Source organism: Aquila chrysaetos, chromosome 6 (assembly GCF_900496995.4).
Source record: "Aquila chrysaetos chrysaetos chromosome 6, bAquChr1.4, whole genome shotgun sequence".
NCBI classification, from domain to species: domain Eukaryota; kingdom Metazoa; phylum Chordata; class Aves; order Accipitriformes; family Accipitridae; genus Aquila; species Aquila chrysaetos.
The window spans coordinates 10,264,576-10,281,301 of NC_044009.1; the positions used below are offsets into that span (position 1 = coordinate 10,264,576).

Sequence of the window (16,726 nt, forward strand, 5' to 3'; positions counted from 1 at the left end):
TTCTTGTGCAGGAGCAGAGCAACTTTTTTTCTGCTTCGTAATTATTTACAGGTTAATAATGAGTTCATTGATTTGCCCTGTAAGCCAGACCAGATCCTGCTGAGATGGATGTGGCAAGGCTCCTGTTACTGTCCCCGTGGACCCTTGTCACAGACCTCTCCACGATCCTCTCCGCTGAGGAGGCTGGTTTCTCACAGCTCCAGTGATGCACACTTGCCCTGCTAGGAAGGACAGAAGGAGAGAGCACTTTAGCCAGGATGAGAATGAGATGTGCATGGCAATATCTCCGTGAGTCGGTGAAAAATCTGCAGGATAATGTCCTTGGAATAAAAGATCTGCTTGTAAGACTGCTTAGCGATGTGATTTCAGTAGCTCTGCTGTATCGCTTACTCCCCAGTAAAAACAGAAATCAAGACTTAGTATTTACTATTGTCATTAAACATCGCTTTTCTTTCAGGTATTAGCAATGCAGAAGCCCGTCAACCAGGGAAAGCACCAAACTTCAGTGTGAACTGGACAGTAGGAGACACTGGTCTTGAAGTTATTAATGCTACAACCGGCAAAGATGAAATGGGTCGTGCATCTCGCCTTTGTAAGCATGCTTTTTACAGCCGCTGGATGCGTATTCATGCAAAGGTATATCTTCCAGAGTGCTAGAATTTCCACTACTTCTTAATTCTTAATGAAATATCTCTGCGTGCCTGCTTTCTGTGTTTCGAAGCCACTTTCTGAGCCTGTTTTAAGCTGAGCCTGACATTAGCTGCTGCTCCATGTAGTAATGGAAAAGAACAATGCATTTGTTTAGCTTATTCTTTAATTTGATGATGAAATGTCCAAAACGCATGCAAGGATCTCATAATCCTTGGTTTATAGCTAAGTAAACAAAGGGTGCTATCTCCTTTGAGCTTGCCTTCTCATTTTAATTTATTTCAAAGGATAATCCCAGTTTTACCACAAGCTAACCTACTGAGCTTTTGCTCAGTCCTCTCTTAGAAAGAAAGGCTACAAGAAAGTGTCTGACAGCGGCTTTTCAATATCTAGATTTCTTCCACTGAAGGAAGCTGATAATCCAGAGAAAGCAAAAGGCAGGCTGGCTGGGGTGCAGCTAGTCCCAAGAAAGTGCCTCTGCCATGGCGTGGTGCAGCGCAGCAGAAGGGCTCGCTTTGCAAGAGGCAAACGTTGCAGCTGGGTGCGGTGAGGCTGGGTACAGAGCCGTGATGGCTGGAAGGAGCAGTACTGTGTACTTGTCTGCCTTTGCCTGAACACTTGGTTTAGTAGCTCATTACCTTGTTTTAATAATAGTTGTTTTAAGAACTCAGTCACTCTCAAGGTGTTTGGCTTAATAGTTTCTTGTCTGTCTTCTTTTCTCATCTTTAATCCCCACAGCTTTCCTCTAGCTTGCGCTCAAAGATCAAGCCTAATCTGTACCACGAAACCAAGCAAGGAGCCACCGAGTATCAAACTGCCAAAGAGTGTTTGTTTAAAGCATTCCTGAAGGCAGGACTTGGAGCCTGGGTGGAGAAGCCCATAGAACAGGATCAGTTTTCTCTCACGGTCTAATTCACAGACTGCACATCACTTTGGAAAGGGGGTTGTTCTGGAAATTCCTGGTGTCCAGCATTGCTTTCTGGCATCTCCGCAGCCATCAAAACATCTTTTTACTGTTTGGAGTTGGGTTTTTTCCCTTTGTTTTTCTGAAACTTCATAGTAACTGTTTCTGTTTTGCCTAAGTATTGAAACTCAGTGATGATCTGACACATAATTGTATATTTTGTTATGGGAAAGTAATTTCTGGTGTATTTCTAGAAATACTTTCACTGTAGAAAACTTGCAGTAAGGTTGTCCTTACAGTATGCAATGACTCATTTTTTCTGGGTTAAAATAATTTCTTTTTTTAATTCAATGTCATCAAATGCATGAAGAAATGAAAGTTTCTCTAGGTTTTACACCACACTTTAGGAAGTAGCTTAATTTTTTTAAAAGAAAATAGGTGACAAAGCTGATTCTACTCCTCTGTTAACTTGTTTTTGAACTGCAGATATTTCTAGCATATAGCCCACAGAGCCAGAATGGAGTCTGGACAGCTATTTTTTCCCCACTTCCTTGCTCTTTAAAACCAGCTGCTGAAAATTTCATGTCTTTGATGTATGTATTTATTAGTCTGTGACCCAGTTTTTAACATGCAGCTTTTTATTCTGTTTTTAAAAATACATTTACCTCCCATTAACACACATTGTGAAGTCTTCATTTTTTTACCATTGTAAACTGGAAACAGCAAAATAATTATTTGTAAGTTAAGAAGTTTAGTCTATAATGTGCAGAAACCTGTTTAGAAGTAGATGATTTGTATATCCCAGGAACTCATCAGAATACAATCGTAACTGTAACAGTAATATGACAACTTCAAAAAAAAAAAATTGCTCATTTTAAGGGCACTAAGCCTGAATTGCCAAAACTAGTCACTTGCTGGGTATTAATTGCTCTCTTCTCAGAAATGAAAAGCTCTTGTATGGACAGAAAGTTGTTAAAACTTCTTTCCTGTGAGTTACATCTGCTTTCACCCAAGTTGTTGTGTCTCTGAGATTTCATTGACTTTTGGCTTTACATGTGTGATGGTCTTCATGAAGCTAATTAGGTAAGTTTCTCTCAAACGTGCTTTCATTTGCTTTCACGATTACTTAGAAAGGTGTTTTTCCTAAAGGTGTAGACACTTCTGCTTTATGTAAAAATGTAAGATAGAAGAGAAATACTGTGAGATCAGTTTGATTAACTGGTGTATAGAAGGCACTTTTAAAAACACTTTTTAGTACATGATGTTTAGGAGCAGATGAAACAATGTCTGGTGTCACTTCTCTGCACACATGGCGTGTGTCCAAACACATCCCTTGGCTTATGCCCATCCAGCTATCACCTGTGCTTTCTGAAGAGCATCTCAGAGATCCTTCGTGTTCCCTTTGCAAATGATGAAGGTGATGTTTCGTGACATGGGAGTCCGACTGACAAAACCAAATCAGCGCACCACTGCTCCAGCTGTTGGTTCCTGTCCCTCCGCTCCACCGCCCCCTGCTTGTGCTGCATGGGACATCAGATCAGCAGGCTGGTCCGTGCTTTGAAGTCAAGTGTTGTTTTTAGACCCACATTGGGTCAGAGATCCAGTTCAGAGTTGTGCCGGCACATCTGCGGAGGCAGTGGAGCGGAGCATGGGTCCCTTCACCCAGCTTCATGGCCAAAGCCTGTGTATCCTGAAGCTGTAACTGGAGTTACTGTACCTCAGCCCCAGCATCTCCAGGGGGTTAGCGAATACTTGGGGCGTTGGAGACTTTGATGTAAAACCACTTCTGGGCTGGGCAATCCTGAATGCCAAGGAGATGTGCTGCTTTGTTATTGCTCAAGTAGGAACCTATTTTCAACTTCAAAAAATGATCAAGCCTGAAAATCACTTGTGCATTAGTTGAAGCTTCTGGGTTAGTGTCTTGGAAGTAATGCATTGAGGTGCAAACAATGCATTTTTGGCAGTCTTGTGGATAATAGCGAGCACTGCTGTGGGAAGGCAAGCAATTCTGTGGCCTAGTGATCCCCTTGGAAGAGACTGTGATGCTTCCAGAGGTGACTGCCTTTTCCAGACACCAGAGGAACAAATGTTGCAAGCTGCAATAGACAGGCTGTGTTAATTCAGCTTTGTTGGCGACTTAAGCCATCCTATCCACTTCTTGTTAAAACCAAAAGTGCTCCCATGGCCTCTACAAGCCCGAGAAGGCTTTTGCGGTCGTCATCTGACTGAGGCTTAGACTGACCTATTCTAAAACTAAAAGGAATTTAATTGTATGTGGTCAGATTTTGCAAGCACTTGGCCATCTGCCTTTGAGATCAACCTTGTCTCGTTCACGTTGCAGAAATTCTGTTGTGGCTGTAGTTGAATACTTGCATATGTTTCTGCAGGATCAAGGGAAAGCTGGTCACACCGTGTACATTTTCTTGGGATCATTACTGCTATTAGATGAAACACACATTTTTAAGGGGCTCAGTCTATTGATAAATGAAGTCTGTTGATAATTTCCAGCAAATTATTTTTACCCATCTTTCTGAAGTGCTCTATCAAAAGTTGGTGTCTCTCTGGATTTTTTTGATGACTAGGAAAGTATTAGCTCAAACTATTTTTTTTATGAAGTCACAAATATGAGCAATATATTTAAGTATTATTATAGACATAGTTTTTTAAGCTGTTCGAATGAACGATTAAAATTAAACTGTAAAGGAAATATGTTCCTTGCCAAAACCTTTTGACGAAGGAATGGTGTCAGGTTATTTATGAGGAATGAGTTCTCTTGTTTATAATTCTGGGATTTTAAAACGTAAGAAGTTTTCCAGGGTTGTATGCAATCCATATCTGTCTTCTGGGAGTCAATAAAATACTGCTTGGCTTCCTTCACTTGCTTGTTCCTTTTTGTGCAGCTAATACATGGAAAAGTGGGGAGGCCGAGTTGTGATTGCCGATGCTCCTGTGTTCCTCACAAATCACCATCACCGAGGAAGAATGGATAGCGATGTATATAATTTCAAGTGACTGCAAAAGATAAGGCAGCTCGGCTTCGGTAGCTGCTGAATGTTGTGGCTGACCTTTCTGTTGGGAGCGGCGGGTTGGGAGGCTGAGCAGTCTTGTCTGAAAAGCCTGGGCTGGCTGGGTGGGAGCTGGTCTGCACAGCTTGGGACTTGCAATGCTGCTCTGGGAGCTGCTTTGGTTCTTTCAGTTATTTAATTTTTTTTCCCTTATTTTTGATTGAATATGAGTATTTGTCTCAGGATCTTCAAAGGACTTAAAGAGTAACAACTTCAATGTTGATGAATACTTGAAATCTAATTTAAGGTGTTTTTCTCCAGATGACAGTCTAGCTATAATAAAGTTTGTAGGTTAGTAAAATAGATAATTTTAAATATAAATGTTTGAAATATATATGTTCTGCAGGATCGTTTTAAGAAAATTTGGGCCTAAAGGTTAACACTTGAAATATTGGTTATGGCTGTACTCAGGACCTGGTAATAACTATAGATTATTTCTTACCACTTGTGTGTGAAGCGTATCGTGTGTAGGAGCTTGTTAGCAACCGTTCTTCCCCAACGGCGTGGATGTCCACGTAGCTCTCGCGCTTGCAGACCCCGCTCGTCCTCATGTAGCTAGTGACGGCAATCGTGAGTCTGCGCACTTAGGAATGTACAGTTGGCAATTTTGATCTCCTCATCTTAGAGAAATCTTTTCATGACTGGTTACTGCATAGGAAACTCAGGAGTAGAAGATTTTTGTGTGCTATTACTCTGTATGTCCTCTAAATCTAAAATAATTTGCAGCTGGAAGTCTAAGATCTCAGAGCTGCTGTTGCATTTCATCAGTCCAGTTCTGTGATGTCTAAGAGTGCCATCGACCCAAGGGGAAAAAATAAATCTTGTCCTGCTCTCTGTGTGAAAACGTGCATGAAATAAAGCTCTTGGTTCAGAGTGCTTGGTAGCACAAAGCAGAGCGTGTGTCTCATGGAAGAGTAGTGCTGCCTTTTGAAAACAAGCTGTCTTTTTAAAAAAATAACCAACCAGGAATTGACAATCAATTATAAGAATTGCTCGGTTGTGGTCACCACATAATTGAGTTTTTTTTTTTTTTTTTAAATAGCAATGGTTTTCTAAATAGCAAAGATTATTATTGCCATTCCTTAAATTAGGCTTTAATGCTTGGGAGGGTTGTGCTTGCAGAGAAGCTGCACTCTGAATTCTTTGCATTTTTATCATCATAAAATGCCCACTGTGAAAATTTTCCCAAAGTTTACTGACAAGGAAGAAGAGCTGCAATTCAGGTATACAGTCAGAACAGAAATGTCTAGTGCTACTTAAAACCTAAGAACCCACAGAAATAAAATGTATAAAATATAATTATCCTGCCTCAGAATCACTGTGTGTTTTTTATTCTTTGTGGTTTGTTGGTTTTTTTCTACCACCAAGTGATTTCAGTTGAGTTTAAAAGATTGCATCTTCTCTTAGTGCGCTCCTGCTTGGAGAGGAGTTGACGTTTATCCCAGGGTTACCTACAGCTAACAGAGGCACAGGTTTTGAAAGGGACACAAAGTGGATTTTGGAAGGGACACTGGGCCCGGGGCTGGGAAGGGGCTGGTGCAGGGGCAGGTTCCCGCTACACCCTGGTGCGGTGGCCTGGGCTTGGTCCCTGTCCTGCTTGGGGGTTCAGTGGAGACAGCTGTTGGCTCCGTCCTGCATGCTACAGCTGTGACTGAGCCAGCATCTGACTGAAGCAGGAGGAGGAGAGAGACATTAAAATTGCTGCTTTCTCTAGTTCCTAAAGCAGAAAGGATGACGTGGGACATGATTTCTGCTCCCTCCTGCTCTCTGCTGGAGAGGCCCTTAGGCAGGAGATGGGGAGCGTGGGCCAAACGAATTGTCTGCTCGGCAGCAGGCACTTCCCAGCCCCGGCCTTTCCCAGAGACATCCCAGCGCAGGCGGGCCCCAGCTACATGTAAATCTGAGGCTTTTAGGGTGCATTGGGCTTGCTGCCATTCCTTTATGGAAACAACTGGTCCGGAGTATTTGTAACAATTTTGGGTTGAGCCCCAAGGAAGAAAGTTGCATGGGTCTCTGTGGTTGGGTATTTACATCCACAGGATGCATGGTGTTTCATCACTAGGCAGGTGACGCGTGTCTCTAAAACACACCCAGGTGGAAAAAACGAAGGCCCCTACGTACATGCAAGAGCATCACGTGCCTAAGCTGTGACGGTGTTTCTGATAAAATTTCTTCTTTCATTGTTTCTGTTGAGCTGGTTGTGGTAGGAAGGATGCAGTCCAATGGGGGCTGCAAAAACTGAGCTGTGCTGAAATCCTGAACCTGTCAGAGTTGGTGGAGAGCAGATAGGACCTGAGTTTCTCCTTGGATCATGTCAACATACGGTGTTTTTCAGAACCTTTGCAGCCAAAGGTCTGTCCTGTTGCCTGTTAATAAACGGGCAGTTAGTTGTGCCAACAGCATTTGCATGTACAGGAATGAGTTTTATGAGTAGCTATGTTTTGTTTTCTTCACCCATTCCAGAAAAGAGGAATTAAGAGCCGTGTTTGCTGTCAGTACCAAGGGCAGCTGGCCTTGGCAGGTGTCACGATTTAAAGAATTTCTGTTCTCTGGAGGGAAAGATCCACAGCCAAGGTGACTGCAATATTTTTTCCTTTTTTAATATCTTCATCATTATCATACCAATATCATTTTTGTTGTAGTTCAGCTGAGATGTCTTTAACAAATTTAAGATCAAATGTGTGTGTGAATATGTATTTATACATATATATATTGCTGTATATTATTTGCATTAAGCAGTTATTCTTCCCCAATCTTCCTGTGTGATAGTGTGAATACGTTAGTTTTACCTACCTGGTGTAAGGATATTGAAGAACACGCTCAGATACTGTCCTCAACAGTCACTTTCTCCATTCATAATCCCAACTTTGAAGACAAGACCTCGTTTTACCTCTGGTTTGTCGCTTTCCTTAGAGCACACTTGTTTCTATCCCGGTGTCACTGCTGAAGCACAACCCATCGGTCGATTATTCTAAGCAATGACTGTTTTGCATACTACCTTGCTTTGTTTAATTAATGTTTGTACAGAGATTTGAAAATATAAAGAGCTATATCATTGCTAAGTTTCATCATTGTTTTTGTGCGTTGATATTGCTAGTGGCAGCAAAAAAATAAGTGAAACATCACAAAATACCGTGCACGTCCTTGAAATGGTGGGTTTAGTTACATCCCGAAGAGCTAGCAAGGAAGTAAGCTGAGGGTATATTTCTGAACCTGCCAAGCTGATCTCTGAAATCGCAGCTTTTGCAAAGAGAAAGGGAGGGATTGCAGACTTGGGAATGCACGGCACCGCATCACAGAGGGAGCAGGAGCGCCAGGGGTGTGCGTGTGCCTGCAGCTGGAAATGGGAAGCTCTGGAGGTGGGAGCTGCCCTCCCTGCCCGTGGGACACTGACCCACTGCCTAGGTGCCGTGGGTGATGCGCGGTGTCGCTGCTGGCCAGAGCATGGGAGAGGGGAGAGCGAGAAAGTACACGACGGGTCTGCAGCCCCAGCGTAGACACGTGGCCTGCCACTGCTGCTGCTTTTGAAAAATGGTGTTTTTGCAGTCGTTTGCTCAATTCCAAATGGATGTGTCCCTAACTTCTAGGGACTTGTAGGTGGTCACCAGGGTTTTCATCGGAGCACGTGTCCTCCATTGGGTTTAGATACTGCACGTGGTCATAGCCTTGGGCTCTGCTGCCAGGTGGGCTGGGTGAGCCCCATGAGGTGCCAGCTGGGAAGAGCTGGGTGGGGCGGCCCTGGCAGGAGGCGTTCCTGGGGTCCCCGCAGATCCGGGTTCTGACCTCGGCTCTCTTCCTCTCTGTCCCAGCCCTTCAAAGCACGACAAAAGACGTCAGCCTCTCCGTCTCAAGCCTGGCAACTCAAACCCTATTCCTGCTAAGAGCCGCAGAGAGAAATCCCCCCTCCAGAAGGCTGCCGGTGCTGCAAGAGCGATTCCGCAGGGCGTGGAGGAGGTGGCCTTCTCTCTGGGACAATGGCTTCCTGTGCTGCTGGAGCTCTGTGCAGAGCTGATCCCGGGAGCTCCATGTGCTGGGGCCACCTGAGCCTGCGGGGAAGGCTGGGTGGCTCCTGGCCTCTCCCTGCCCGGGGATCAGCTCTTCTCTAAGAGCGCTTTCTTTCACCCCGGCATGGGAATATGAAATCCATGTCATTATACGCAGAGGCCCAGGAGCATGAAAGGGAGAGAACAATAAATGGCTTTTAGACCTGCGTAACTTCATACTTTCTAAGGGGAGCTGAACCTAACAGCTGTAGCTGCCAACACTGTGTACAGATGCAGAAACGAACCTCTGGAGGAAGAAAGAAAAAGAACAAAACCAAGCAAGGAAGCGATCCCATTTCTAGGCTGTGCGATCGGCTTTATTTCTGTAGCTTGTCCCAGGTATTCCGTGCTTTCCCAGTGCAGGACTTGGCCATCTTCTGGTGGTGGCGAGCAGCACGTGACTGGCTGTACCGCCAAATCTTGAGCTACTTCTCTTCTGCCCATCTTTCTCCAACCAGTGGGTCTTGCTTTGGTCCCCAGTATCCCCAGGGCATTGGGGAAGAGGAGAAAAAGGGTACTTGTGCTCAGCAACAGTTGCCCAGGCATGCAACGTGGTAGGAAAGGTGGCCAGAAACGCCTTCACTCTTTGGTTCTTCTGCTGAAGCCTTAACGCTTCCAACAAAGCTCATGGGCAGAGCGCCTGAAAAACTTGTCCTCGGAGATGCCCACAAATATTGTCCCAGCCCCGCACCGCCAGTTGTTTCCCGCCCGTGTGTTGCTGGCTGGATTGTTGAGGGGTCCGAGGTGCCTCTTCAGCCGGCGCCTGTGGAGCTCCTTCAGTGCTGTTCTGCTGTGGGGCAGGTTTTCCGGGCTGGGGGAGACCCTAAGGGGACAGGGCGGTGGGAGGCCCTGAGAGGATGGGCTGGTGAAAGACCTTGAGGGGCCAGGGCGGTGGAGCGCCTTCAGGTGCATCAGGGCAGCTGGAGGCCCTGAGGGGACGGAGTGGCGGCAGGCCATGAAGGGATGAGGTGCTGGGGAGGTCCTGAGGTGACAGGGTGACAGGAGGCCCTGAGGGGACACGGTGCCGGGAAGCCACGAGGGGACGGAGTGGTGGGAGGCCGTGAGGGGACGGAGGGGTGGGAGGCTATGAGGGGACGGGGTGGTGGGATGACTTCAGGTGCATCAGGGCAGTGGGAGGCCCTGGGGGAATGGGGCGGTGGGAAGGCCCTGAAGTGACGGGGCGGCGGGAGGCCCTGAGGAGTTGGGGGGGTGGGCAGCCCTGAGAGGACGGGGTGGCGGGAGGCCGTAAGGAGCCCCCACGCAGCCACCTCGTTCCTTGCCACCCTGCTTCCGTGGTGCTTCCCTGCGGTGTCTCCCATCCCTACGGCTGAAGCCCTCAAGGCTAGGCTTCAGCAGGATGGTGGGGATATCCCCCAACGTGCCTAGGCTGGCCTGGCTGGGGGAGAAGGAGGAGAAGGGGGATCCAGAGGGGCACGTCCGCTGGGTGCTGCCGGCGAGGGGCAGTGGGCAGAGGCGAGGCTGGCGGCCAGCCCGGGCCCCAGGGCTTGCCCAGGCCACGGCGCTGTGGCCGGGACCCTGCTCTGGGCCCGCAGAGCTGGCGTGACCATGTGGAGGCCGATGGTCTCCGAGCACGGGACTGCGGAGGAGGTGCTGCCTTCTAGTATTGGGTTTGTGTGGCGGGGCTTTAGTAGCGGGGAGGGGCTGCAGGGGTGGTTCCTGTGAGAAGCTGCTAGAAGCTTCCCCGGCTCCGGCCCAGGCCGAGCCCATCAGCGATGGTGGTAGCGCCTCTGGGATAACAAGTTTAAGAGGGGAAACCTGCAGCGGGGAGGGGAGTGGGATGTGAGAGAAACCCCTATGCAGACAGCAAGGTCAGTGAAGGAGGAGGGGGAAGAGGCACGCTGGAGGACGCCCCTGCAGTCGTATGTTTGAGTTACGGCCTCGCTGTGGTGATACTGCTCTGGGGAGGCCCCAGAGCACGGGCACATGGCAGTGTGTCACAGGGCCCTTTGTGACCCACCGTGATATGGGCACCGCCAATTGCATGGCACGTGGCAGCGTGTCACAGGACCCTTTGTGACCCTCCATGGTATAAACGCTGGCAGGGGCGCGGCCACCCCACGGTGCCCGGAGGACGCGACGGGACAGAACGGGACAGAGCGGGGCTGCGAAGGAGCCCCTGCGCAGCCACCTCGTTCCCTGCTGACCTGCGTCCGCGGCGCTTTTCCGAGGCGTCTCCCATCCCTGTGGCAGGAGCCCTCGAGGCCGGGCCTCGGCGGGATGGCAGAGAGACCCCCCAGCGTGCCCAGGCTGGCCTGGGTGGAGGAGGAGAAAGGCACTGAGGATGCCCCAGCGTGGCAGCCTGATGAGGTGGAGGAGGTCCAGCCGCTGCAGGCGGGTGAGTGGCTGAGCTGGGCCACGGAGCCAGTGGCTGCAGCCGGCTTGGCCCCATCCCATCCCCTGTGGACATCCCCAGCGAAAGAGGGGAAGAAGGGACGGGGCCGTTCCCCATGGCCGGGCGCCGGCCACGCTCCATCCACTGGGCACCCCCAGCCCCAACCTGCGGGCAGAGAGATGGGGGTCAGAGTCCCCAGCAGCCCCTGTCCTGGGGCTGGCCCTGCCTGGGGAGCGCAGGGCTCGGCTGTGTTCTCCAGCCTCTCCTGCAGCCCCTCAGCTCTGCTTGTGCTCGGTCTTTGCCAGATCCAGACTGGAACCTGCCAGAAGAGCAGGAACACGCCCGGGCCCTCTTCCACAGCAGCGCACAGGTAACCGCAGCCATCCCCACCTGGGCTGGGCCTGGTCTCGCTGCTCAGCCGAGCACCGCCGTCGGGGCACTCGGTGTGACATGCCTCTCTTCCCTGCCTTTCCTTCTCCTGTAGAGGTTTTGGGAATCCCTCAAGCCCTCTGAGCGTGAAGACGCCACCATCGCGGCCGTCGAGGGCATGGCAGACTCGGACTCCTATAATGCGGAGGCTTGTGCTGCCATGCTGGATGTGCTTGTGGAAAGCGACGCCTCCAGACTGCAGCATGTAAGTAGCCTGTCGCCGGGGCTCGAGCCCCCGGAGGAGATCGTGTGCCCCCTGAGGCCGGGTCCGCTGGGCACCCAACAGCCTTTTAAGCCAGCACAGTGTGATGGGAAGGGAAGCACTGCTTGGGGGAAGCTGGGGAACTGGCTCGCTCTGGCAGCACTCCAGCTCTCAGCCATGTCTTCCTCCAGGTGCCGAGCATCGTGAGGTGCATCTACCGGTGGCTCATGTCCAACACGCATGTGTCTGCTGAGCACAGGCTGGACAACAGCCTTCTGGAGCTGACCCACGCACACCCCCATGACGTGGCGGTGACCCTCCTGTGCTGTGCCCCATCGTGCGACAGGTACAGGGCCCACCTGCCTTTAGAGCCCATCAGGCTGTAGAGCCTGTCCCAGGTGGGCTGTCAGAGAGACGGAGATTTTCAGGACCTTCCGGCCCCTCCGTTTCCCAGCCCTGGCACGACAGCCCCAGAGCCCGCTGCCGTGCTCCCTGCCTGCCCCTCAAGGCACCGTCGCTCGGCTGCCTGCTGCCCGCAGGGGCAGGCCTGCTGGGTGCTGCTGGTGAGGGGCAGTGGGCAGAGGCAAGGCTGGCAGCCAGCCCCAGCCCCCGCGGTTGCCCAGGCCACGGCACTGTGGCCAAGACCCCTCTGACACAGAGCTCTGGGCCTGCAGAGCTGCTGCGACCATGTGGAGGGTGATGGTCTCCAGGAGCAGGACTGCAGAGCAGGTGCTGCGGGAGCTGGTCTGCGTGCTGGAGGACTGGCCGCTGCACAGCACATGCACCTCCGATGGGGACAGCGCAGATGTCTTTGCTCTGGCTGTGAGTTTCTGGCCCGGGCCTTTGCTCGCCCCCAGGGTCGCCTCTCCGGGCGGCTCTCCATCCTCCCCCACCGCTGCATCTCCCTGCCTCACGCGGTGGGCTGGAAACCTGGGTTAGGGGCAGGTGTAGGGGCAGCCAGGGCGGGTGCTCCCCCTGCGCCTCCCGTGGCCCAGGGCAGTGCCTGAACCTCACCCTCCCGCGCTCGGGCCCTGCCGCGGGGACATCTCGGCACTGAGCGCTGTCTCTGGGTGTTTTGTTTTCTGCAGGCAACCAGGGTGCTGCAGGAGATCCTCCAGCTGCCCGGGTGCCCACAGAGGTTGAACGTGCTTTTCCCCCGCATCTTCCTGGCTCTGCTCTTCCAAATTTTCTTTGCCACACAGCAGATGCCAGAGGAGGTCGATACCTTCTGGAGGGGATGCCAGCAGGAAGGCTGCCCTCCCACCAGCCCCAGCAGGTGCTCCACCCCGGTCCTCCCATCCCTCCCGTGGCCCCGGAGGCGGGGCCTGGGCTCCCAGTGTGACCTGGGCTTTGCTCTGCACACAGATTTGCAATGCTGACCGTGAAAGCACTGCTCTGCCGTCTTCAGTATGACAATATGGTGTTTGAAGTCGAACGTAAGCGTGGCTGGGACACGCTCCTCAGTGCTGAGACCTACCATTGTGCAATGGGTCTGCTGGCCAGGTGAGAACCCCCTCGTCCCCGCTCCCCCCGCCATTTCTCCTCTGCAGACGGGGCGCCCCGCACAATCCCCTTGGTCGTGGGTGAGAGGGACTTGTCACCAAGGGATGGCCCAGCAGACTGGAAAAGCCTGGGAGAGGTGGGTGCATACGAGACGCCACCTCCCAAAGCACCAGCGTCCCCTCCCGTGGGGCCTGGGCTGACGGCACAGAGTGGGGGGTCTGTCTGCAGGCAGCCCCACTGATGGCAGCCCGCCGGGGCAGGGCAGGGTGCACTGAGGGCCAGCGACAGAGCCTGGGGGACACGAGTGCCCTGTGGGCAGGAAAGGGGTCTTCTCAGAATGGAAGGCTTCAGGGCAGGAAGGGTGTTTTGCCAGTCTCCTCCCCAAAAGGAGCCTGCTGGTGTTGGCCATGCCTTTCTCCTGGCGAGGGGCGGTGGGGAACGACCAGGCCGCTGTGAGTCAGTCCGGGGAGAGGTTTGCCCACCCTGCTCGGGGTCAACGGTGCCTTCTTCCCCCTGCCAGACAGGTGCGTGATATCTCGAGGAGCTTGTGTTACTGGATCGCAGGCTACCTTGTCAAGCTGCTCAGGAGGAAGAAGCAACGCTGGGAGATGCCCGCCATGGCGTTCCTTGTTGAGGTGAGCCTGGTGGCGAGTGCTGCCTCGCTGACCCGGCTCTCACCACTCTGCCCTCTCGTAGCCGCAGCTGCGCGGGGAGCCCAGTCAGTGGAGCTGGGGCAGAGGGTGGGCTCCGCTGCGTGCCCTCGGCCCCTTGCGCTGGGGTGACACTTGTCCCCACCTGTGTTTTGTGCCTGCCTTGTGCCGGCTCTCGCTCTCCCATCGCGGCTCCTCAAAGGCCGAGGAATCAGAGGCTGCTGAGGGCTGGGAGGCACAGCAGAGCGCGTGAGCGACCTGCGCCGTGTGCCCCGCGGCACAGGGCAGGGAGCCCAGGGGGTCTGCGCAGCCGCTGCTGCCTTTGGGCTCGGCTGACTGGGACGGTACCCGCGCCCTGTGCTGCTGGCTGGACCCAGCCCTGTGCGGTGGTGGAGTCCTGCTGGCCAGGCACCCCTGTCACTGCTCTGTGTCTTTCAGCTCCTGGTCTACCCTAACGTAAGGTGTTGGGGTGACCGCATCCTGCAGCTCGTCCCAATGTACCTGCAGAGCAAGTGCAGAGTGATGCGTCGCCTGGTGCTCAGAGGCCTCCTGGTGCTCTGCAAGACACCCTTGATGGTGAGAAGGGGCAGCCGGCTGAAGCCGTGCTGGCAGCATGGGGCTGGGTAACACAGTAGCTTGGACTTGGCTGGGCTTTGGGAGCTGTGGCAGCTGCTCCCAGCTCTCCGGCCTCCCTGTTCACCTGCCCGAGTCCTTCGGGGCAGGCCTTTGGCTTCTGGGCCCCGAGGCAGCAGCGTGGGGTTGAACCTCCGGAGCGGTTTTGGCAGTGCAGCCTTTTATGGATTCACAGCACAGCATTGTATTCCACGCAGCTCAGAAGAATGCGGCCCCTGCTGCGAAGGCTCACAGAGCTACTGATGGATGCAGACGGGGAGGTGGTTGGGATGACCCTCTCTGTGCTCAGCAAGGTGCTCTGGGCCACAGGCATCCCAATTGCCAGCTCCATCACTCTGCAGCTGGCTGAGAGGCTCCGGCCACTCTTTGACAGCGTAAGGCTTTGTGCCCCCCACCACAGGCGCTGGGTGCTGCCCGGAAACTTTGCGCCCTGTGGATTTTCAGACCCGTGCCCAGGTGGGCCGGTAGCAGCCGGTGCTGAGGTCTTGCCCTCGTCCTTTCCACCAGGACGCCAACCATGTGCAACTGCTCTCCATGCACCTCTTCCGAGATGTGATGGAGTTTGTAGTGGAAGAGGGAAAAAAGCCGCTGAAGCAGCACGTGCACCAGAGCCTGATCCCACTGCTCTGCCACTTGCATGATGAGAACCAGCGCGTGGCAGAGGTGAGGATTTCCGACCTGCCGGTGTCCCCGTGGCAGGTGGCTCAGCTGCCTCCTGCCCTGGCGCCTTGCGGACTGCAGCGCTCGAGCCTCCTCCTGTCCTTGGCTACAGAGCAGCAGCTCTGGGGGACCTCTGTCCTGCTGCCCTGGCAGCACCAGGTGCCCGAGATGGGGCTTGAGGCACTGCTCTGCCCGGGCGCCGAACCCGCCGACGGACGCGTTCCCCAGCTGCTGCGTCTTCCCACCAGGGGCCAGGACAGGCCCCGAGCCTTGACCAGGTGCAGGGGACGCAGGTCCTGTGTGCCGGGCAGCGGTGCCATCTCCCAGTCTCTGCTGCTCCGCAGGCCTCTCGGGAAACCCTGCTTCAAGCTACCAAGTTCCTGAAGAACAGGAAGCTCCAGCAGCTGCTGGAGAGGGAGCAGACATGGGTGGTTGGCAAGTGCCTGGTAAGGATGGCCCCAACGGCCCAGTCCCAGCCTGGACAAGCCCACTGCCCCCCTGTGCCCCTGCCCACTGCTGCAGCCCATCACCGCCAGCCTGCCCCCCACACACGCTCCCTTTCCTCGGGCGTGCGGCCCCGTGGACTCTTCTCCAGGCTCCTCTCCCTCCTCGAGCCCCGGGTGCCGACGACGGAGCCCCGGCCCAGCTGGGCTTTGGCAGCAGGGTGGCACCGCGGCTCCCCGGGGAGCACCCAGCCCTCTGCTCCCTCCAAACCCCGGCACCGGCCGGCTGCTGGCTGGGCGTCATGGGTGTCCTGGCAGAGGAAAGGCAGGGTGCAGGGAGCGCCCGACCTGGGGGCAGAGTCTGCACCAATCCTTCCCTCCACCCCCTTGTGCTCTCTCCAGCTGGCAGAGTACAGCAGCAGAGTGGACGAGTACCCGCAGCAGTCCCTGCTGTATCTGCAGAGCCCACAGGCATCCATGCGAGAGGCAGCCATCAGGTTCCTTGGTGAGCCACAACTCCCCCGGGGTCCCTCCCTGCCCCGCTGCAGCTTGGCCCCAGCCCCGGCTGCTGCACCGGCAGCAGGAATTGGCCCTGTGGCTGTGGGAGCCCCGGACTACCCGATGCAGGGCCAGGGCACCCACGGGGCTCCCTGCCGCCCTCTCCCACCCCTGCCCTTGGGCGTCACGCTCTGGGAGGACCCCAGGCTCAGCCCCGCCAAGGGGAGGAGTGCTGCTGGGGCCAGCAGGATTTGTGACGGGCTGCGTGTTCCTAGGGCTCGCCGGGCGGCACGTGACGCATCAGCAGGTGAAGCGCCAGGTCATCTACAAGGGTGAGTGAGGGCAGCAGGGTGGGTGGTCAGTGGGGACTGGCAAGGGAGGAGGAAAGACCCTGGGCCGGGAGCTGTGATCCCTGCCCCAGCTGGGGAGAGCTCTGCTCCTCGCGCGGATGAGGGGCAGCGTGGGCAGAGCAGAGAGAGCTTCAGGGGCACGTGGCCGTTCGTGGCCAGCACCTTCCGGCTGATCCTGTTGAACCCCTGCTCCCTCCTGGCCATGGGAAGAGCTGGGTGGGGCGGCCCTGGCAGGAGGCGTTCCTGGGGTCCCCGCAGATACCGGGTTCTGACCTCGGCTCTCTTCCTCCTCTGTCCAGCCCGTCAAAGCACGACAAAGACGTCAGCCTCTCCGTCTCAAGCCTG

The 16,726-nt window shown here is 53.9% G+C and overlaps 2 protein-coding genes across 7 annotated transcripts in view; both read left to right on the forward strand.

Annotated features, from left to right (window-relative positions):
- Positions 1–7,674, forward strand: part of ADARB1 (adenosine deaminase RNA specific B1) — a 91,880-nt gene extending 84,206 nt beyond the window's left edge. For 5 of the 6 annotated variants that reach the window (XM_030017376.2, XM_030017379.2, XM_030017378.2 and 2 more), the window contains 2 exons: positions 458–636; positions 1,387–7,674. In XM_030017376.2, the coding sequence (XP_029873236.1) occupies positions 458–636; positions 1,387–1,560 (353 nt within the window). In that variant the 3' untranslated portion in view covers positions 1,561–7,674. The remainder of the gene's footprint in view (positions 1–457; positions 637–1,386) is intronic. The other variant, XM_030017380.2, reaches the window with a different exon arrangement.
- A 3,255-nt stretch (positions 7,675–10,929) lies between these two features.
- Positions 10,930–16,371, forward strand: LOC115343090 (maestro heat-like repeat family member 5). The gene is made up of 13 exons (XM_041124513.1): positions 10,930–11,383; positions 11,498–11,647; positions 11,836–11,990; positions 12,319–12,466; positions 12,733–12,920; positions 13,010–13,147; positions 13,668–13,782; positions 14,236–14,373; positions 14,628–14,804; positions 14,938–15,093; positions 15,435–15,536; positions 15,936–16,038; positions 16,307–16,371. The coding sequence occupies exons 1-13, from the start codon at positions 11,129–11,131 to the stop codon at positions 16,369–16,371; spliced, it is 1,890 nt and encodes a 629-aa protein (XP_040980447.1). The 5' UTR covers positions 10,930–11,128.
- Positions 16,372–16,726: the final 355 nt, after the last annotated feature.